The sequence below is a fragment of the Tachysurus vachellii genome, chromosome 15 (genome assembly GCF_030014155.1).
Source record: "Tachysurus vachellii isolate PV-2020 chromosome 15, HZAU_Pvac_v1, whole genome shotgun sequence".
Lineage (NCBI taxonomy): Eukaryota > Metazoa > Chordata > Actinopteri > Siluriformes > Bagridae > Tachysurus > Tachysurus vachellii.
In genome coordinates, this window is record NC_083474.1 from 21,399,195 (window position 1) to 21,421,429 (window position 22,235).

At 38.7% G+C, this 22,235-nt stretch overlaps 1 protein-coding gene and 2 pseudogenes across 1 annotated transcript; all 3 read right to left on the reverse strand.

The window, feature by feature from the left end:
* Positions 1 to 957: 957 nt before the first annotated feature.
* On the reverse strand, positions 958 to 9,064 carry LOC132857706 (CD63 antigen-like). Its single transcript, XM_060887684.1, has 9 exons — positions 8,794 to 9,064; positions 8,575 to 8,658; positions 8,231 to 8,341; positions 5,483 to 5,557; positions 5,286 to 5,381; positions 4,700 to 4,834; positions 3,674 to 3,739; positions 3,496 to 3,579; positions 958 to 3,402 (listed from the first exon to the last, which is right to left on the reverse strand). The coding sequence occupies exons 1-9, from the start codon at positions 8,851 to 8,853 to the stop codon at positions 3,280 to 3,282; spliced, it is 834 nt and encodes a 277-aa protein (XP_060743667.1). The 5' UTR covers positions 8,854 to 9,064; the 3' UTR covers positions 958 to 3,279.
* Positions 9,065 to 10,799: 1,735 nt separating this feature from the next.
* Positions 10,800 to 14,472, reverse strand: LOC132857714 (tripartite motif-containing protein 16-like; annotated as a pseudogene).
* A 4,193-nt stretch (positions 14,473 to 18,665) lies between these two features.
* LOC132857715 (tripartite motif-containing protein 16-like) lies at positions 18,666 to 21,211 on the reverse strand (annotated as a pseudogene).
* Between the last annotated feature and the right edge of the window lie 1,024 nt (positions 21,212 to 22,235).

Genomic DNA, 22,235 nt, shown 5'->3' on the forward strand with positions numbered 1-22,235 from the left:
ATAAGCCAGGAATTCTGGATGCATTTTTGTTAATAATGAGACGCAGATGTCCAGATTTGAGGTTCATCCTCATCTTAAGTTATTTAAATTCTTCTGTCGAAGTCTACCTTCTAAAGGAAAGAGTAGAAATGTTGCTTAGAACTTTAAAAGTTAACCCTTAACCTTTTAATCTAGAAGGAAAAGAGGTTTTGGGTAAAGATACAAACGTGATGAGGGAAATGCTTTCAACAGATCTGGACACTTAAATAAGTGAAATGTAAAAAAATATAAAAGTTATTTCAGAGTACAGATCAGTGGTGGCTCAAGTGTTTAAGGCTCAGGATTCAAGCCACAGTACTGCCATGCTGCCACTGATGGGCCCTTGAGGAAGGCCCTTAACCCTTTCTGCTCCAGGGTGCTGTATCATGGCTGACCCTGCACTCTAACCCCAACCTCCAAAACTGGGATATGTACAGAAAGAATTTCACTCTGCTGTAATGTAGATGTGACAAAATAAAGGCTTCTATTTCAATCTTCTCCTGAATACATCATCTAATCTTATAAACATTATTAACTTCCTTGGAAATATTCAACAAGATTCTACTGTTTTGATGGCACTTCCTTCCGAACTGTAGGAAATATGGATTAGGTGACAAATGCCTCCACATTGTGTGTGGAGTTTGCATGTTCTCCCCGTGCCTCGGGGGTTTCCTCTGGGTACTCCGGTTTCCTCCCCCGGTCCAAAGACATGCATGGTAGGTTGATTGGCATCTCTGGAAAAATTGTCCGTAGTGTGTGATTGCGTGAGTGAATGAGTGTGTGTGCCCTGTGATGGGTTGGCACTCCGTCCAGGGTGTATCCTGCCTTAATGCCCGATGACACCTGAGATAGGCACAGGCTCCCCGTGACCCGAGGTAATTCAGATAAGCGGTAGTGAATGAGTGAGTGAGAGAGTGATTAATGAACCACCACCACAGGTCACATGGGTTTGCTTTTTATACACTTAAAGCAACTTCATATCATATGCTCTATATTTGAATAAAAAAAAGAAAAACATCGATAGATACAGTACAGTAGTTTGTACAATGATGTGCCCTTCGGTGCAGATCTTTTACTCTGCGGTATATATGTAGACTGTGTATGTCAAATTTAACATCAATAATGTTTTCCCTCAAAAGTCAGTGAGTAAAACATTTAATTATAGAGCGAGAGCAGCTGTATATTTTTCTGAATAGCAGTTAAATAGTGAAGAGTAGCAGACAGCAATCATGAAGGTGATTACTACTTTACAGTCTGTTCTGTTTAAAGTAAATGTTTAACCCTCATAATGTCACACTTCACTTTCCTGTCCAGCTGATCCCACAGACAACATTCCTTCCATCTGAACTGTTTCCATATATGGCCAAAGTATCCAAAATGGACCTTGGTTCATGTTATTTGCTAGTTAAGGAGCACATTTTCCATGATTTCTAAACAAATACTTTGGAATTGTGACACAGAATGGGATAAAGAAAGGATGCAAACTTGTAATGAAAGAATTCGATTAGAATTATTTCTTCAAAATGTTTTAAATATTCCATGCGACCGAATCTGTAGTCTAAAATAAATAAATAAATAATGTACTATATACCTCTTCTTCATTATTTAATTTAATTGTTAATACTTAGACAGTTGACGAGCTTCAAATGATATTTTAGAGAATATCAATAGAATATTTAGCAAAACCTTTAAGCCAACGAATCGGTTACATTGACCAATAAATCATAGGATTTATTTTATAATTTTGCTAAAATAATCGTTTTAAGTAAAAAAAGGATTTTCTCCTGTTGTATAAATGCATGATATTTTTGGGTGTGTTTTTAAATGAGCTTTATTTTATTTGTATTGTCTAAAATAGGATCTTCTGTAATGAATTAATGAATTAAATGATGTGGCTCTTGTTCTATAAATAAGACCCTATTAATAATCAGACTGAGGATACGATGCATTAATATTACTTCTGATCTGATTTATTTTAGTATTAAATTCCAAAACTGACGATTAAAACTGGTTGTCTAGATCAACCACAATGCCATTTGACAGTTTACCTCACCTGTTTAATTTGCCTCTAAGGGGGTTTTTACACCTGGTCACTTCATGCGTTTTCTGTGATCCGATAGCTATCCAATGGTAAAAAGACCAGGTCTAAAATATAAATCCGATTGTTCAAACCCCTTCAGGAGGTGGTCTGGGACGCGTTTCAGATGAAACTGGACAGGTGTAAATGAATGTGGTTGTTCAAGCCACATACGTCAGCGCTATACTCCTCCCAAACCGAAGTACGTCACTTGCAAGTGACTCGCGAGTCCTGCATCGTGCCAGAAACATATGTTTTCCCATCAGTGCTCCGATCTTTCACCCAGGTGTCTCGTTTGGTCTTAAAATGCACTGCTGCCGCCAGCAAAAATGCAGCAAACAGTAAATGCTGTTTTTTGTAGCAACTGCATACACCAAAGCGTGTTACATGTCAATTACCCCAGAAATGAAGTAAAATATATGTGCATTTTGGGCAGGAGTAGAAAGATCGGATCGATATCCGATTCGCCGAGACGCATTTATGTGGCCTAAACTGTAAATGGAACAGTTTTAACAAATCAGATAGCTATCGGATCAGAGAAAACACATGAAGTGACCTGGTGTAAAAAGGCCCTAATTGACCAGGTAACAAGGCTGCGGTTTTCATGCTAATACTGACGCCCTCCATCAAAGCCATCTGTGTCAAGCTTGACATGGCTTTGCTACGTACATTAGATAAGCCAAGTCGGTTGGGTTTGTTCATAATGTCTAATGAGCCTAGGAAACATTAGCTCCTCTGTTTATAAGACTATTATTTGATCCCGACCGTTCAGGATTATGTCTGTGACTAGCAACGATGCCGATTACAGAATTAACTCTGATTACCTCATGAATACCTCTGTATAAGACATGCTATTAATCTGGAACAATTAGAAGTTATTGTCTCAATGTTTCTAATGAACCTTTAAAATCTATTTTAATTTATTACACAGTATTCTAGAGATCATGTCGTTATCCTTCCTGCCTGATTTGCAGGCACTATTATGCACTATTATGAGGATTTCCAGCTTTGAAAGATGTAAAAGACATATTTGCTATATTTTGGTACATATCTACTATAAAACCAGTACATACAGCATGAGGCATCTGTTGCTAGCGAAAACAACATGAATAAACCTGCGGATGATCCGTGATATACATTACAGGAAGCACAGACGCTGAGGAAAGACATCTTTTTGAGGTGTTTCAGGCTTTTTTGTGTGGCTGGAGTTCATACTTTGTTCTGTCTTCGTCATTTGAGATGCCCGCGATTGACGAGCGCTTGTTGATTTTATTCCACAGGAGCAAGGCCACGATCACAGCAGCCAGCTGATAACAGAGAGAAGAAATCAATTCAAGTTTAGCAAATAATTCTGCAATTACCTAAATTGATTTTTTTTTATATTACAATATCAGTCTCACCATAACAGTTGCTAAAGTAAAGACTATTCCAAGCATGATCCTTAAGGCATTCTTCACATGTCTCATTAAGATCAGGCCACAATTCTGAAGAGGTCAAACAAAAAACTTCTTAAATTAACTACTTTTTTTTTTTTGGTGGGTTGAATGAGACGCTGCAAAAATGCCTTGAACCTCTTACCGTCTTATAAACGTAGCGCAGTGGACTCTGAGCTGTCTTCCGGTCATCTTCTGCTTTTTTGTTCAACTGCATAAAGAAAGCAGCGACATTCAGAAGTCTTGCCTTCGTCAGCTGCGGTTCTTAAACTCAAACCCTAAATAGTCTGACGTTTTCTCCACTGCTGATACGTCAGATCCAATTAATTAATTATCAAGCAACTTCATCGGTTGTCCGAAAGAAAAACATGAACAACTACTAAATGTAGGATTCAGAGTCGTATATTTCCAGCCAAAATAACTTTATACCACATATCTACAACCTCTCTCAGGTAAATCTCAGGCATCATCGGGCATCAAGGCAGGATACACCCTGGACGGAGTGCCAACCCATCACAGGGCACACACACACACACTATCATTCACTCACGCAATCACACACTACGGACAATTTTCCAGAGATGCCAATCAACCTACCATGCATGTCTTTGGACCGGGGAAGGAAACCGGAGTACCCGGAGGAAACCCCCGAGGCACGGGGAGAACATGCAAACTCCACACACAAGGTGGAGGTGGGAATCGAACCCCCAACCCTGGAGGTATGAGGCGAACGTGCTAACCATTAAGCCACCGTGACCCCCATATCTACAACCTAAAAATATAAAAATTATACTATTCATTTTGGGGTCATGCTTTTCCCTACAACGCGGCGTTATTATGGAGTTTTTTTTTTTGTTTTTTTTTTATGTGACATACAGCTAAGTACGGTGACCCATACTCAGAATTTGTTCTCTGCATTTAACCCATCCAAAGTGCACACACACAGCAATGAACACACACACACACCGTGAAAACACACCCGGAGCAGTGGGCAGCCATTTATGCTGCGACGCCCGGGGAGCAGTTGGGGGTTCGGTGCCTTGCTCAAGGGCACCTCAGTCGTGGTATTGCCGGCCCGAGACTCGAACCCACAACCTTAGGGTTAGGAGTCAGACTCTCTAACCATTAGGCCACGACTTCCCCCCGAGTTTTGTTTCATGTGAAATCATACCTCACTGCTCCGATAATTTTGCACATTGACATTTACACATCTGGCTTCTTTGTCTGAGTAGTTCTGAGGACATTCACATGAAGAAGGTATCTGATATTTCCAGTCGGTGTAATCAATCAGACCACAGCACTTAGCCTGTGGACAAAAAAAAAAGAAAGGGAAAGTGTTACATTGCTTAAAGTTTACACAAGTACAAATGAATAAGTGTTAAATAAACGACAACAGATTTAAACCAAAGTAAGGAGATACAAAAATATGAAAAACAAATGGTTTTATTTAGCAGCTTCGATCAGCCAGTCACAAGGCGGCAGAACAATGAAGAAATTCGTGCGGATGCAGGTTGAGAGCTTCAGTTAATGTTCACATTAAACATCAGAATGAAGAAAATGAGGAATCTGACTGTCTTCTGCTGGTGTAGACTTTCTGAGTTATGGGATCACATGAGTGTGTGAGCATGTGTAGCAGATCTGGAGCCATCTTTTCCCAAGTCTGATGTTTGATGTGAACATTAACTGAAGCTCTTGACTGGATACTTACACCAATCTCCAGGATGTACAATGTACAGAATTAGTAACCAAAGTATTACCTCCTGTTGTAGTTTGTTGAGCTCGCGATGGAAGACTTCATCCGTATTATAAAGTGAGGTCATGTTTCCAAAACTATCTTCAATTTTCTTCTCCACCTGATTGAACAACAGCAAAACTCCATGAAGATAACATGAGAAGACAAGACATAAAGCGGTGAACATCTTTACAGTCTTGATATCGAGTATTGGGAGCGTACCTGTGGCTGTGTGAGGATGGCTACGATTGTCAGGGCCAAGAGAGTGATGAATTCAATAGTCATGAAAATGGTGTACTGTAGAGAGAGAAAGAAAAAGAGAGAGAGAGAGAGAGAGAGAGAGAGAGAGACGCTCAAACATTTGGTTTTGATAACACACATTCATCCAAATCCCTCTTCCATTCACGTGTGGAACATTAGTACAGTTCTCACAGAAAGTCCTTAAATACTGTATGTGTTTCACTTGGAGTTTGGAGTTTAAAAGAATAATCCTGTGCTGAGATTTCAACAAATCAAGTTTTTGCAACAAGACAAAAAATAATATGGAGGCTACATCACAAATTTTGAAAAAATGCTGCAGGAAAATCAAACATTTTTGGCTGCAATAATAACAAATATACCTCTTTGAAAGCCTGGAGCGACTGAACATGGACTATAAAGAAGAAGAAACTTTTATAATTGCCACACATACATTACAGCACAGTGGAATTGTTTTCTTCATATATTCCAGCTTTAAAAGTTGGGGTCAGAGCACTGGGGCAGCTGTAGTACAGCATGGGGCAGAGAGGGTTAAGGTCCTTGCTCAGGTGCCCAACAGTGGCAGCTTGGTTTTAACCCCAACGTTCTGATTAACAACCAAAATATTGTTATACACTTGATTTTTTTTCTCATTGTACAATCCTACATGTTGATTCATTATGTTCCCAAAGTTAAATAAATACTCTATCGTTGCACCTACATGCATTTGATTCAGCAGTAATATTTTAAATATGATTCTTTAATTGTTTTTTTTTTTTTTTATCAAATGTAATTTTACGTCTCATTTCCACAGGACATAAACATAATATTAAAGGCGGGGTCTCCGTTGTTTGAAAGCCAATGTTGACATTTGAAATCACCAAAACAAACACGCCCCTAACCCAAATGGGTCCCACCCCTGTATCGATAGCTCCACCCACACATACATACGTAACCCAGGCAACTAATGGAAAGAAATGTGTCTTTATCATAGCTGAAGGGAAGAACAATACGATTGTAGATAAACAAACAAGCAAAAATGACACACAAGCATAATCATGTAAAGGACAAAGGCATATATTAGTTCTGTGTAACAAAGCAAAACCAACGTTACTCACCTATCGAGAAGGAAAAAAGCGCCTCGGCGTCTTAAGTAAAGTTGGTCACATATTCACAGATTGGAGTTTCCCGAGTCAATAACTCCTGAGCTAAACGCTGTTACTACACAAAACACGGTTGTAGCTGCGTCTCTACATTACTACGATAGAAAAGAGGTGTTATTTGTGTAGTAACAGCATTTAGCTCAGGAGTTATTGACTCAGGAAACTCCAATCTGTGAATATGTGACCAACTTCCTGCTCCTTCAGTTCTCTCCAGCGCTGGAAAGCTGATCCTATATTAACACGTCCTACTTCTTACCTTATCGTAAGTCTTTCTTCTCTTTCTTTCTTTGTTTTTATCCTCCATGTCAATGTTAAAACCGCTTTCTGCTAATGTCACACATGCGCACTGAACACTCTCTCCGCCCATATTGACAAGACATGCCCCTTTCTGCTCATTGGCTACACGTTAGTTTTGAATTTTGTTTTGGATTTTTTTATTATTCGGCCCGACTCAGTTTTCTGAAGCATTTCTCAAAAATCGGAGACCCCACCTTTAAGAGTTTTTTTAGAAACTTGGATGAACCACTTCAACAAAATGACTACTGGAAGTGTCTGTTTCTGATTACTGAGAAGTTGATTATTTTCTGTAACTGCAGCATTGTCTGTAGTGCTAGTTATAATTCCATCTACTGGTGTTTATACCGTATATAATGAGCTTGTCTGGATGTGTTATTGGTTTTATAATAATCTACACAGATACAGTATGTGTGCTTTGGACATTGGCACGGGGAGAACATGCAAACTCCACACACACAAGGTGGAGGCGGGAATCGAACCCCCAAAACTGGAGGTGTGAGGCGGACGTGCTAACCACTAAGCCACCGTGCCCCCCAGTTCTATAACACACATTCTTTTTTATTTGTTATGCCATGTTTTATTTCTTATTCACTATTTAGTGATATAGTGATCATAGCAGAGTCCTCATCAACTTGAAAATATTTTGTGATATTGGTTGCAGAAACGTGCTGCTGTTTACTGACAGAGTTTTGTGTAATGTTTGAAGGCAGGACCTGCCATTTCACACATCTACACCATATTTTCCAGTCTCTTCTCATATTTTCCTCTCGTTTAGGGCTCGGTCTCCATGTGCACCAAAGCGACAAACGACTTAAACAAACATGACCCATAAATGTCATATAGAAACGTTCTCCTTCAGAAATATCAGACACATTTATTTTATCTTATTTGAAGAAATTTGTGACTAAGAACAACTAAGAAGGTTTAGTGAAAAGTGAAAACACAAATCAATCTTGAATTTTAATGTAAAAATTTGGGATTTGTCTATTATAACATTAATTAATAGCTGAGAAAATAACCCGATAATGTAATCTTTGTTTGTGAAATAGTTTAGAAATAGCATGCAACTTCTCTTCTGAACTAAGCCATGTGGAAGGCATTTTTGGAAACATAGAACTTTCTACATAATTATTTAGGTTTAAAATTAAAGCACTGTTTTTCTTTTTCCATCAATAAACATGTACATGAACAGACACAAATATGGTAATCTATTACAGTTTACATCATGTACTGCGCATGATATTAAAAGCAAAAAAAAAAAAAAAAGCCTTACCAAAAGCAGAGCCAAGACATGTTCCTGGTATGCCCCATACACTCCCAGGATGGAGAGCAGGATGGTAGCCAATCCAAATCCGATGCTGAAGAGCACACTCTGAGTCTCATCCTGAAACACAGCGGCATCAATTCGGTAACAATTAAGTAGCTTTAATCGGTTTTAAAACCTCTGGCATTTGGCAAGACTGCAGTAGTTCAGAGATTCAGCATCATGTTAAAAAGGTTCAGAAACATAACCAGTGAAGATAAACAGTCTGAGAAACAGAGTTAAACAAGCAAACTATTTATACTGAATCTGCTAATGGTTTCTGTCAGTGATGCAACAGGTTTTATCGGTCTTACTTGCCAGTAATAACCACTTATCAGGGGTTCAATCTTAAAAGAGCTCGCCACTATCCCGACCAGAAGCAAGACCACTCCTAAGAACTAAAAATAGAGGTAACAGAAATGAACGCACTTTATTTATTTATTTTTTATTTTTTTTTTTTTTAAAGAAACAAATCATCTACACCACCATTACAATAAAATAAATAAATATAATATTGAGAGTCTGTGTCTTACCCCGAGGAGAATATTAAGAACGATGCATAGTCTTCTCATGAATGCACTTCCTTTAGCCATTGTGAGTAGAAGAAAAGGGCACTCGGGTTCCTGCTTCTCTTACGATAAATAAGCAGAGGCCCCACGAGTGTTTTTAATGTGGTTCTTGGCAGAGGCTGCGTTGACTCTGTGTTGTTTAAAGATACCTCATCACAATGTTTTGGTTACACTGGTGGAAAATGACCAAATTTGGAATCCAGAATGCCTTCACTCATTCTTGGCCACAGGAAATATGTGTTTCCATTGGACTCGCTACACAACATCACTACTCCGAACTCTGTTACATAAGAGAGTCATGGGAGGTGGAGCTGAGAGGTTTGGGTGTGTTTCCTCACGTTATCAGAAAATCCTAAAAGCATGGGAGTACATAAACAAGCGTTTAGTGCCAGCACTAATTATCCAGCACACACAGGCGCACACACACACACACACACACACACACTTGTTAGGCTGACAGTATTAATGCACCTGTGGAATGTTATCTATACACCTAAATTTAACACTAGCTGTAACCTTAGTAAGCTGAAGGGAAACTTATTTTCCTTTCCACAGTAACATCCTGTCACAAACCAAAAACAAAACAATACGCCATTACTTGTGTTTTACTTGAGGACCAGCCAAATGTTGTCACAAGGTCAACCACTCACATATTCCTATCCTTGTGTGGATTTAATCTCTCTGTCTCTCTCTCTCTCTCACTCTCACTGTCTCTCTCTCTCTCTCTCTCGCTCTCTCTCTATTTCTATTAAGGGAATTTTCCATGAATCATTTAAAAAACAAAAGTATCCAAAGAAAATATTTTTGTGCATCTTGTTCTATGACGGATTTGCTTTGGCTTGAAGAATGAACAAATAAATCTGAAAACATTTCAGACAAAACATTCTCTGAATGATGAAGTGCTTTTATAACAATTGATGCTATAGTCATATTTTTATTACTCAGGAAAAGTTATGACGGATGACTATAAATCTGCTAGCTTCAATGCTTCCCTTAATTTTAAATAATAGTTTGTTTTAAATTTCTTGATCACCTCGTTCACAAAAGAAGTTGTTTTCATACAGGTCCAGGCATCTGTCAGTAGTTTATGACGCATTATAAAAAGCAGACAAGCCTTGAATGTTTGTTTGAAAGTGTGTGCAGACTAGAAATGTGATTTATAATTGTTTTATTTAACACATTTACATTTCATTTTGTAATATATGCTAAGCACCAGCACCAATAACAGTCCGGTTCACTCTCACTGGCAGAAGCACAGAGACATGTGAGGGAGTGCCGGCTAGGACATGCGAGTTTATTATTGCTGAGAGAGGATTTAATGAACAAGGCTGTGTTTTTTTTAATTGGATCACCTGAATAACTGCAACCTTGCATTCAGGATTTGGGCAAAAATATAATTTAAAAAATTCTAAATATATTTTAGCTTTAAATCATGACTGAAAACCGACCTTTTCTGCCTTGCTTTTTCACCTACCTATGCAGTTTAGATTAGATTCGATTAGGAGTCTCTTTGTGAATGTCTTAAATATATTGCACTGTTTCCATTGATTAGTAAATAAGCTGCTTGAACCTATTATCTCTTTTATGTACAACAGGAAAAATTCTACACATTTACATTTTGTACCTTCCATTTTTGAAAAGCCTGAATTCTCCATGGCTCAGACCCACACTGTTGACTTTCACACCGGGGTCAAATTTTTGCAAGACAAGAAGGACAATAGACTTAATGGGAAATTAGATTAAGGGTTTATATAAACTATTATGAAAGTTTTATCTAAAATCAAAATCACATTACACGGTCTTATAAATGTTTCTAAAAAAAACTCCAAACTGTATCAATATACTTTTTATATTTATGTGTAACTTTTCTTATAAGGCTGTCGATAAATCTAGAGTTAATAGTTATAAGAAAAAACAACAACACAGTAACGTTAAATTTCTTCGCCTCAAAAATAACAAAACGAGAACCATATAGTACAGTATATTTACTTCGGTGGAACATTCACTGCTTGCTCAGAGCTTACTGTACAAGGGACATTTTCTGACACTGATTAGTTAAAAGAAACTCTTTAAATCAATTTGAAACACAATGAGCTTTGACACTTTCAGGTCGTGCCTGAGAAAATTCTAAGATTATAGCGCCACTTACCGGTTTGTAGAAGCAACTGAAATATCGCAAAGGCAACCAGGGCATTCTGGCTCTGTAAGTATAAGGAAAAATGTATGTGGACACCTGACCATTTGTTTCCCTCTGTGCTGATATAATAGTATACAAACTTCTGGCTAGAAATTTTAGAATATATCTTTTTTGGTGTCTATTAATCCACAGGAGCATTATAGAGGTTTTACTCAAAGGTGTTCATTGAGGTTGAAGTCAGATTCAGGGCTCTTTGCAGGACATTTAAAATTCTTCCACTTTTTGACTAATGTGCTGGAAATGTTTACTAAGAATCTGTTTGTGAAATTCTGACCTTCTGTGTGCAGGAGTAGAAGTTGGTTTTGACTAGAAATTGTTATTAGCAGAGACTAGAGCCAGACTAGAGCCAGACTAAATCTCCAGGGTGAAAGTGTGCATCTTTACTCCTGACAGTATAATATCTAGCTTGTTTAACCTGATGCAACCCCATCCTGTTTAACCTCCCCTGTCATCTCTTTTTCAACCACCAGATAGGCAGCTTTGTCTGGCATTGGAATTAACCTTCCTAGTGGACCTTTGAGGAGTCTGCTGGTCATGAGGTTTTCCCAGTTGTTTTATATCAAGAATAATAAATCCACCCTAAGAGTGCATACAGTTAAATAGTCTGTTTGAAAGCATTTCTTATTTCTAGAAACATTCAGCATTCATTACTTTTCCAGTTTCTGCACACAAAATGACCAGTGTAGCTCAGGGACAAATTAAATCTCACACCTCAGTTAGAATTTTACTGGAAACTTTTGCTAACATTTCATTTTCTATCACAAAACCTCACAAATGAGACAGTACTCCGTATCCAGAATCCAGCGTATAGAGGCTGAGTGAATGTGGTGTGGACTCTGTGGAGGAGCCTCATGGTGTCAGAGACGCTGTAGAAGGACAGAGTTCCTGCACTGTGATCCACATACACTCCTATTGTGGAGGATGATGGACCTTGGAGCTTAGTCTCAATGCTGTTGTGGTAGAAAGAGACAGAGGAAGAAGAACACTGCAGACTCCAGGACTGACTGTTGAATCCAAACAAACTCTCTTTACCCCGTCCTTTCCTGCTGATCTCTTTATATGACACTGATATGAACACACCACCGCTCCACTCCACCTCCCAGTAACAGCGTCCACACACACTCTCCTTACACAACACCTGAGTCCAGGAGTCAAATCTCTCTAGGATGATCAGAGTATCGCTGTTTTGTCTCACTTCGTGTCACCACTCTGTTCTTCTCAGACAGAATGAGTTGATGATGTGCTGTGTTTGGATCCAGAGTCAGATAACAGAAATCTACAGTAATAAAATGTTAGATGTTAATCACAGGATTTATAATAAGTGTGTGTGAGACACCTGTCTGTGTTTTTATCCTCCTAATGCAGCTCTATATACATGGATCAACAATACAGACATTTTAACACTGTGTGTGTGTGTGTGTGTGTGTGTGTGTGTGTGTGTGTGTGTGTGTGTGTGTGTGTTATAAACCTACACTGCAGAAAATCTTCTGAACTGCTGCAGCTGTGGAGACACAGAGACAGAAAAATTTGCTTCCTCACGTTTATTTCAGACGTCAACAACATCACCATCTCAATTTATTTATCAGCTACGATTTTCTCCAAAAATGTAAGATTTGTACTTTGTTTATCTGCTAAATTGATCTTGATGTCATTTACAAGACTGATGCTAATACTGTGTGATTTTCTGCAGTCTTGTTCCTGCTTACTTCTTATTTCTGTTAGATGAATTTTATGGCTATTTTTACTGTGATACAGAAACAATGTTTGTTTGTTCACCTTGTGGTCTGATTTTGTTGAATTCCTCCTCACAGATTTGTTCGACTTGTTTTTTCAGATCTGAGAGAGATTTCCTCACTCCATCAAATGAGAGATGTTGATTGACAGTGAAGCTGAGTGAGTCGTCACATCCAGGAGAAACACAGAGAGACGGGAAACTCTACAGAGAGGAAACACATCATAGAGAAGGAGAAAAGTGGACGAGAGGAACGAATGAATCTCAGACTGAATCAGAACAAAGACACACGTGATCTCAGACAGGAACATTTCTTGTTGCTGTAATGAGCTTTTAGGAGGAAACTTTGTGAGGAACAGCACCCTCTGTAGATCAGACAGTGAGTGTTACCTGGAGGAAGTGGATGTCATCGTGTGTGTGTGAAAGCTGCTCCATCTCAGTGATTCTCCTCTTAAGATCAGCAATCTCCTGCTCCAGTTGATTCAGGAGTCGTTCAGCTCGACTCACTTCAGCTTTCTCCTGAGCTCTGATCAGCTCCGTCACCTCCGAGCGCTTTTTCTCCATGGAGCTGATCAGCTCAGTAAAGATCCTCTCACTGTCATCTACTGCTGCCTGTGAACGTACCTGTTAGGACACACACACACACACACACACACACACACACACACACACACACACACACACACAGAGAGATCTGAGATCAACTCTTTCTATTACAGTGACTCTATAATGTGTGTGTTTATGTGAATCTCTCAGTTTCCTCCTCACCTTAATAATGTCCACAGTCTGTTTCAGCTCCTGCACCTTCTTCTGCTTCTCCTGGATCTTCTGCTGGGATTTTATCTGATCCTCCTTTAACTCATTCTTTAACAGAGTTTTAACATGGTCTTTGTAAACTTTAGGTATAAAATGCTCTAAGAATCTTGTTACACTGTTGGCTGTTTAAAGTGCACTGACTGGTCTGAGCTGTTTCACACTTCATACCAGAAGAACCTTTGACTTTTAAAAAAAAATCCACTTCACACTGAATAACAGTAGTATAACTCAATAGAAAATAGATTTAAAATACAATTTGTAAAATCTGACTTGGAAAAGAATAATGTTGTCCAGTTCTCACCTGTTTTTTAGTTCTTTCTGCTTTAGCTGAAACTGTATCATGACCTTTGTGTTTTTTCATCGTACACAAGTAACAGATGAGGCTTTGGTCAGTACGACAGTAGATCTCCATCAGTTTGTTATGTTCAGAGTAGATCTTCTCTTGGAGCTCTGCACAGGCTTCAACTAACTTGTGCTTCTTAAAGGCAGGAGACTGATAGTGAGGTTTAAGATGATCTTCACAATAGGAGGCCAAACAATCCAGACAGGACTTGACGGCTTTGTGTTTTCTCCCGGTGCAGAAATCACACTCCACATCTCCAGGTCCAGCGTAACAGTGAGCAGAAGAAGCAGCTTGGAGTTCAGTCTTCTTCAGTTTCTCCACCAATTCAGCCAGCATGTTGTTCCTGCGTAGAACAGGCCTTGGAGTGAAAGTCTCTCTACACTGAGGACAGCTGTAGACGCCCTTCACATCCTCCTGATCCCAGCAGCCATTAATACACACCTTACAGAAACTGTGACCACAGGGAATAGTCACTGGAACCCTCAGGAGATGCAGACACACTGGACAGCTGAACTGATCCTGATCACTGGTTTCTGCCATATTCTTGAACTCACAGGCAGACAGACAGACAGAGAGAGAGAGAGAGAGAGAGAGAGAGAGAGAGAGATCTATAAGATTAGTTTTCTCTGAAATGAACTTCCTGGTTCAGTGTGTTATAGTGTAACAGAGAGAGGAGGTGTGGCTTTACAGAGAAAAGGAGTTCAGTCTTTAAAAGTGAAGTTACACAACAGAAGACCAACAAGCTTTAAAAAGATTATAAAAAAAGATTTATTTTTTAGAAAAAGTTTTTAAATCCTACTCATGCTAACTGTTAGCCAAGTTAGCACAAGTGACTCAAATCTATAAAATCTGCTTGTGTAATTTAGTGGTTAGTTCTGGATCTTTTTCCAAAAGAGAAATAACATAAATTAGGATAAATGAGGATACAGCATAGACAGTATTTTATCTCTCAAAGGTTCAATCTATTCTGGTGGATCTACACCAGTCTAGCAAGATCTGAAGTGTCTAGAAAACAGAATGACGGCAGATTTACAACATGTTCCAAAATCATTTTATATATAAGTCTGCTTTCAGCTTTCTCAATAAGAAAGGAAAAATGGGTTTCAGTTGTGCTAGCGAGAGGAACGCAGACTGTTCATGGGAAACCCATGTGACATCAGTTTGTGCTGAAATTGCTGCAGTGAAGGAGTTAAGACTTGTCACTGTGTTAGGAGTCTACAGGTTTATACATGCAGCTATTTTATTTTTATCCACAAGTGATATGGATGCTAATGGTGGTTTGAATCCAAGGGAACTGTAAGGACAAAACAGTTTGCACAGGATTGGGGTGAGCTCCAACACACACACACAACATTACTGGTTGAGAAAAATCCTGGGTATTGTTGTTTCTTTTTTGTGTGCGAGTACGGTTGGTTTGTTTCAAAACTATAAGTGGAGTCTAACGTTTGAGAATTCTAAGCATTATTTAATAATAAATGTTCTAATTTATTACACCATGTTCAGTATATGTCTGTATGTTAGGTTAAGCATTAAAGGGCAGTAGGTGAAACTAGAATGAAGAAAATGTGAATGGTGCTTGCACGTGACAAGTTCCCCTCATCGGGCTGAGTGTTTTGATGACATGTCCATGTTGTGCTAACTTTTTGATTTCGCTTATTTTGGGGGCGGGGCTACACGTGACATACATCCTTAATGAGCCGGTCGATTTGACACAACAAAGCAAGTACAACAAAGATAATTGGTCTGAGAGGATATAAACAATTAGCAGTAACCAAGCTAGTGATGCTACTGGGCTAACCAGCTAGAAGTGGATGCTCTAATAAAATTAGCAATATCAAATAGAGTTTCAAGCACATGCGACAAGAGAGCCACATAAGGTCTCTTAAGGACAAAGACTAATGCTTGCTCCTCTCTCTCTCTTTCCCTCCCTCTCTTTCAGATTCCCCCCTGAAACCTGTGAGGACACTACCCTCTTAAGCCATACTTCTTGTCACTACCTTGCCTAGGCCATGCCTCGCATCATGCTTTGTCTTCCCTCCCTCTGCTCAGAAGAGCTCATTTTCTGCACACAGACCATTAGCACTTCACTCTAATTGCGTGGGCTGCTGCTCCCATTTTTCCCCAGATCGCTTCTCAGTATGTGCACATAAAATTTGTGTTGTGTTGCTGATTCACCATGTTTTTATTATTGAGTGATACAGTAAAACACACAAGTATTGTTACTGATAAGATGTTTTGAACTTAAGTAAATTAGAGAAATATAAGAAAAGTTAGTTTGGAAGGCATAGTTTTTATTTTTTAGAATATGATTTTACTTTTACATGTTTTACCTTTCTACTGTGTGTTATATTCACGGTTCTTTCATTTTTCTTTAATTTTACTTTGTTTGGAAACTGAAAGCATGTGTACTGCATCGTACACATCGTACATCGTACATGTACATTGCTTCCGCTTTGAGGATGTAGTAAAGCATTTATTTTAACATATGCCTAGTTATGACATTTTATTAATGACAAATGATTATGCAATTTACTTTTATTTCATTTAAATAACATGTTTGAATGCAGTAAAATGTAATAAATTATTAATAGTAGCAGTTGATGAAGTTTTTAGGGGATACATTATGACTCGTATTTAAACACATATTTTTATTAGTACTTTAACTTCTACCTGAGCCATTATAATTATATACTTGAGTAGGTTCCTTTTCACCCACCACTTTTGTACTTTATAATTTTGCTGATGTGTATTTTTGTAAAAAAAAAAAAAAAAAAAAAAATGCCCAAAGGTCACACTTCTTTTTTTAAGTTTATGTGCTTAGCATTTTGATTTATTTTCTTTTGTTATTTTCGTTGTGTTTTGTGGGTTCAAGTACTTACTATAGACTGTGAGGCACAACAATGCCCTTTTTAATCAGTAGTTTTTGAATGTTTTCTTTTCTTTTGTGTGGAGTATTTTTGATGAGTTTTTGATGAGTTTTTGATGAGTGATGGCGGTGTGTTGATGTCCCAATTATATTTTTGGTTTTGTGGGGTTTGTGTGATTTTGTGTTTACCACTAGAATGCTTGCTCCATTATTTCCATTATTTTTCTTTGTGTTTTTTTTTTGTTTTTGTTGTATTAGCTGCTCTATTGTGGATTTGTGGTTTTATTGCAATGTTGTAGTATTTCTATCAATTTGTCAACAAAAGTGTTTTATTGGGAACTTATAAAATCATTATTTGTCTGATGACAAACCTGTGATCCTTTGCTTGGGTAGAAGCCTGTGCTCATATAAGTTACTGGGGTTTGAATCTCTAAGTGGCGTAGTGGACAATTTCTCCTCGATATTTCATAGATTGTCTCTTGAGGTGGGTTTGATTTCCTGTCATACGATTATGACACACAGAAATGTCACAGAAATGATGTCTGTTGTGATGTAATCAATATCCTTGTCCCCATGGAACCTGGGATCAGTGATAGGATGAAGGAAGCAGTTGTAAGAAATTACAGAAATTGCACCCAAATTCCACTCTAAGGTACACATCTAAAAGAGCTCATTCCTAAAAAGGTTTAAGTATCAAACCTTAGGACTCTAAATGCATAAACTTGATTCAATTATAAATATGGGAATGGCAGCAGGACATCAAGGATCACCACGAACAAAGGGTCTACGTGACTGCGATTACCATTTAAAGTGACCATTTGGTTGATAACAATTGTAACAATAACAAGACAAGGTGTACGTGACCATGATTAACATTTAAAAACAACAACGTGTATCCCAGCCATTTGGGAGACACTCAGTTCTTACGCTCAACACACATTCAGAGCGGAACCTCATTTAAATTACCAAAAGGGAAAACAGTATAAAATGCTTGAGCAGGATTTGCTTGGGGTTCTTAATGACTCCGACGAACCCAAAATACTTCATGTATTTTGTCACTGCTATGCTGGAATAAACTTCTTGTTCTTCATTAAGATCTTCACCTCATCGTTTTTTTACTACCACATTTTTTATTTCTTACACAGTGGATATATGCCCATCATCTCAGCCCATGACCAGCCTGGTAAATAAATGCCTCCTATTTGTCCAGTGACTGATTTGTTAATGATCCAACCGTCGGTGTGTATTACTAAATGTAACATTTAAATTAAGATTGCCAGTTCTTAATTTGCCAGTTCTTTTTGAAGTGTTTACCAAAAAAAAATCAAGATTAAAAAAAAACAAGATTAAAACAAGATTTGTTTTAGGACTTTAGTTGGTTGTATATCATTCAAAACAAAAGATTTGTGTACAGTTTGTTCAGTTTGATCAACGCTGGAGAGAGAAGGCAGAAGCATCCACTATGTTCACACCATTCAATCTCCTTTTCGGACAGTAACCAAGAGGCCTAATAGACGTGGATGAAGAGGCATGGGAGGAGCATCCCTCACATTATCGCTAAGTATTGGAATATGTACAGAAGGAACAGATCAATAAAGTATCCCTAAGCACAGGAGTTTCATCTGGGTGATCAGGTACCTCTCCCCTTACACAACCTGAAAGTTCCTCGCCCACTGGCAGGGTTCTACTCTTTTTTTTTTTTTTTGATGTTAGACATTTTTTATATCAAGAATAATAAATCCATCCTAAGACTGCATACAGTTAAATAGTCTGTTTGAAAGCATTTCTTATTTCTAGAAACATTCACCATTCATTACTTTTCCAGTTTCTGCACACAAAATGACCAGTTTAGCTCAGGGACAAATTAAATCTCACACCTCAGTTAGAATTTTACTGAAAACTTTTACTAACATTTTATTTTGGTTCACGAAACCTCACAGATGAGTTAAAACGGCATATACTGACTCCAGCGTATAGAGGCTGAGTGAATGTGGTGTGGACTCTGTGGAGGAGCCTCATGGTGTCAGAGACGCTGTAGAAGGACAGAGTTCCTGCACTGTGATCCACATACACTCCTATTCTGGAGGATGATGGACCTTGGAGCTCAGACTCAATGCTGTTGTGGTAGAAAGAGACAGAGGAAGAAGAACACTGCAGACTCCAGGACTGACTGTTGTATCCAAACAAACACTCATAACCCCGTCCTTTCCTGCTGATCTCTTTATATGACACTGATATGAACACATCACCGCTCCTCTCCACCTCCCAGTAACAGCGTCCAAACACACTCTCCTTACACAACACCTGAATCCAGTAGTCAAATCTCTCTGGATGATCAGAGTATCGCTGTCGTGTCTCACTCCGTGTCACCACTCTGTTCTTCTCAGACAGAATGAGATGATTATGTGCTGTGTTTGGATCCAGAGTCAGATAACGGAAATCTACAGTAATTAAATGTCCACATGTTAGATGTTAATCACAGGATTTATAATAAGTGTGTGTGAGACACCTGTCTGTGTTTCTATCCTCATAATGCAGCTCTATAAACATGGATCAGATTAGGGTCAAAGCCATTTACAAGACTGATGCTAATACTGTGTGATTTTCTGCAGTCTTGTTCCTGCTTACTTCTTATTTCTGTTAGATGAATTTTTTGGCTCATTTTATGTGAGGCAGAAACAATGTTTGCTTGTTTACGAATTCCTCCTCACAGATTTGTTTGACTCGTTTTTTCAGATCTGAGAGAGATTTCCTCACTCCATCAAATGAGAGATGTTGATTGACAGTGAAGCTGAGTGAGTCGCTACATCCAGGAGAAACACAGAGAGACGGGAAACTCTACAGAGAGGAAACACATCATAGAGAAGGAGAAAAGTGGATGAGAGGAACGAATGAATCTCAGACTGAATCAGAACAAAGACACACTTGTGATCTCAGACAGGAACATTTCTTGTTGCTGTAATGAGCTTTTAGGAGGAAACTTTGTGAGGAACAGCGCCCTCTGTAGATCAGACAGTGAGTGTTACCTGGAGGAAGTGGATGTCATCGTGTGTGTGTGAAAGTTGCTCCATCTCAGTGACTCTCCTCTTAAGATTAGCAATCTCCTGCTCCAGTTGATTCAGGAGTCGTTCAGCTCGACTCACTTCAGCTTTCTCCTGAGCTCTGATCAGCTCCGTCACCTCCGAGCGCTTTTTCTCCATGGAGCTGATCATCTCAGTAAAGATCCTCTCACTGTCATCTACTGCTGCCTGTGAACGCACCTGTTAGGACACACACACACACACACACACACACACACACACACGCACACACACACACAGAGAGAGAGAGAGAGAGAGAGAGAGAGAGAGAGAGAGATCTGAGATCAACTCTTTATCTCACAGTGACCATATAATGTGTGTGTTTATGTGAATCTCTCAGTTTCTTCCTCACCTTAATAATGTCCACATCCTGTTTCAGCTCCTGCACCTTCTTCTGCTTCTCCTGGATCCTCTGCGGGGATTTTATCTGATCCTCCTTTAACTCATTCTTTAACAGAGTTTTAACATGGTCTTTGTAAACTTTAGGAATAAAATGCTCTAAGAATCTTGTTACACTGTTGGCTGTTTAAAGTGCACTGACTGGTCTGAGCTGTTTCACACTTCATACCAGAAGAACCTTTGACTTTTAAAAAAAAAATCCACTTCACACTGAATAACAGTAGTATAACTCAATAGAAAATAGATTTAAAATACAATTTGTAAAATCTGACTTGGAAAAGAATAATGTTGTCCAGTTCTCACCTGTTTTTTAGTTCTTTCTGTTTCAGTTGAAACTGTATCATGACCTTTGTGTTTTTTCATCGTACACAAGTAACAGATGAGGCTTTGGTCAGTACGACAGTAGACCTCCATCAGTTTGTCATGTTCAGAGCAGATCTTCTCTTGGAGCTCTGAACAGGCTTCAACTAACTTGTGCTTCTTAAAAGCAGGAGACTGATAGTGAGGTTTAAGATGATCTTCACAAAAGGAGGCAAGACAAACCAGACAGGACTTGACAGCTTTGTGTTTTCTCCCGGTGCAGGAATCACACTCCACATCTCCAGGTCCAGCGTAACAGTGAGCAGAAGCAGCTTGGAGTTCAGTCTTCTTCAGTTTCTCCACCACTTCAGCCAGCATGTTGTTCCTGTGTAGAACAGGCCTTGGTGTGAAAGTCTCGCTACACTGAGGACAGCTGTAGACGCCCTTCACATCCTCCTGATCCCAGCAGCCATTAATACACACCTTACAGAAACTGTGACCACAATGGAGAGTCACTGGAACCCTCAGGAGATCCAGACACACTGGACAGCTGAACTGATCCTGATCTACTGAAATACTGGACTCTGCCATTTTCTTGAACTCAGAGAAAGAGAGAGAGAGGGAGAGAGAGAGAGAGAGAGAGAGAGAGAGAGAGAGACGAGTTTCGTTTTCTCTGAAATGAACTTCCTGGTTCAGTGTGTTATTGTGTAACAGAGAGAGGAGGTGTGGCTTTACAGAGAAAAGGAGTTCAGTCTTTAAAAGTGAAGTTACACAACAGAAGAGTATTTTATAATCATACTTCCTCCACCAAGCTTTAAAAAGATTATAAAAAAAGATTTATTTTTTAGAAAATGTTTTTAAATCCTACTCATGCTAACTGTTAGCCAAGTTAGCACAAGTGACTCAAATCTATAAAATCTGCTTGTGTAATTTAGTGTTTAGTTCTGGATCTTTTTCCAAAAGAGAAAGAACAAAAATTAGGATAAATGAGGATACAGCATAGACAGTATTTTATCTCTCAAAGGTTCAATCTATTCCGGTGGATCTACACCAGTCTAGCAAGATCTGAAGCGTCTAGAAAACAGAATGATGGCAGTCTTACAACATGTTCCAAAATCATTTTATATATAAGTCTGCTTTCAGCTTTCTCAATAAGAAAGGAAAAATGGGTTTCAGTTGTGCTAGCGAGAGGAACGCAGACTGTTCATGGGAAACCCATGTGACATCAGTTTGTGCTGAAATTGCTGCAGTGAAGGAGTTGGGACTTGTAACTGTGTTAGGAGTCTACAGGTTTATACATGCAGCTATTTTATTTTTATCCACAAGTGATATGGATGCTAATGGTGGTTTGAATCCAAGGGAACTGTAAGGACAAAACAGTTTGCACAGGATTGGGGTGAGCTCCAACACACACACACAACATTACTGGTTGAGAAAAATCCTGGGTATTGTTGTTTCTTTTTTGTGTGCGAGTACGGTTGGTTTGTTTCAAAACTATAAGTGGAGTCTAACGTTTGAGAATTCTAAGCATTATTTAATAATAAATGTTCTAATTTATTACACCATGTTCAGTATATGTCTGTATGTTAGGTTAAGCATTAAAGGGCAGTAGGTGAAACTAGAATGTACATTCCTGAAGAAAATGTGAATGGTGCTTGCACGTGGCAAGTTCG

Bases quoted from the DNA above. Each gene is read 5' to 3' on its own strand.
- LOC132857706 (XM_060887684.1), bottom strand. From the start codon at position 8,853: ATGGCTAAAGGAAGTGCATTCATGAGAAGACTATGCATCGTTCTTAAT. The intron at 8,659-8,793 runs GTAAGACACAGA...CTCTATTTTTAG, and splicing joins TTCTTAATATTCTCCTCGGG to TTCTTAGGAGTGGTCTTGCT. The intron at 3,740-4,699 runs GTATGATTTCAC...TTCTTTATGCAG, and splicing joins AAAATTATCGGAGCAGTGAG to TTGAACAAAAAAGCAGAAGA.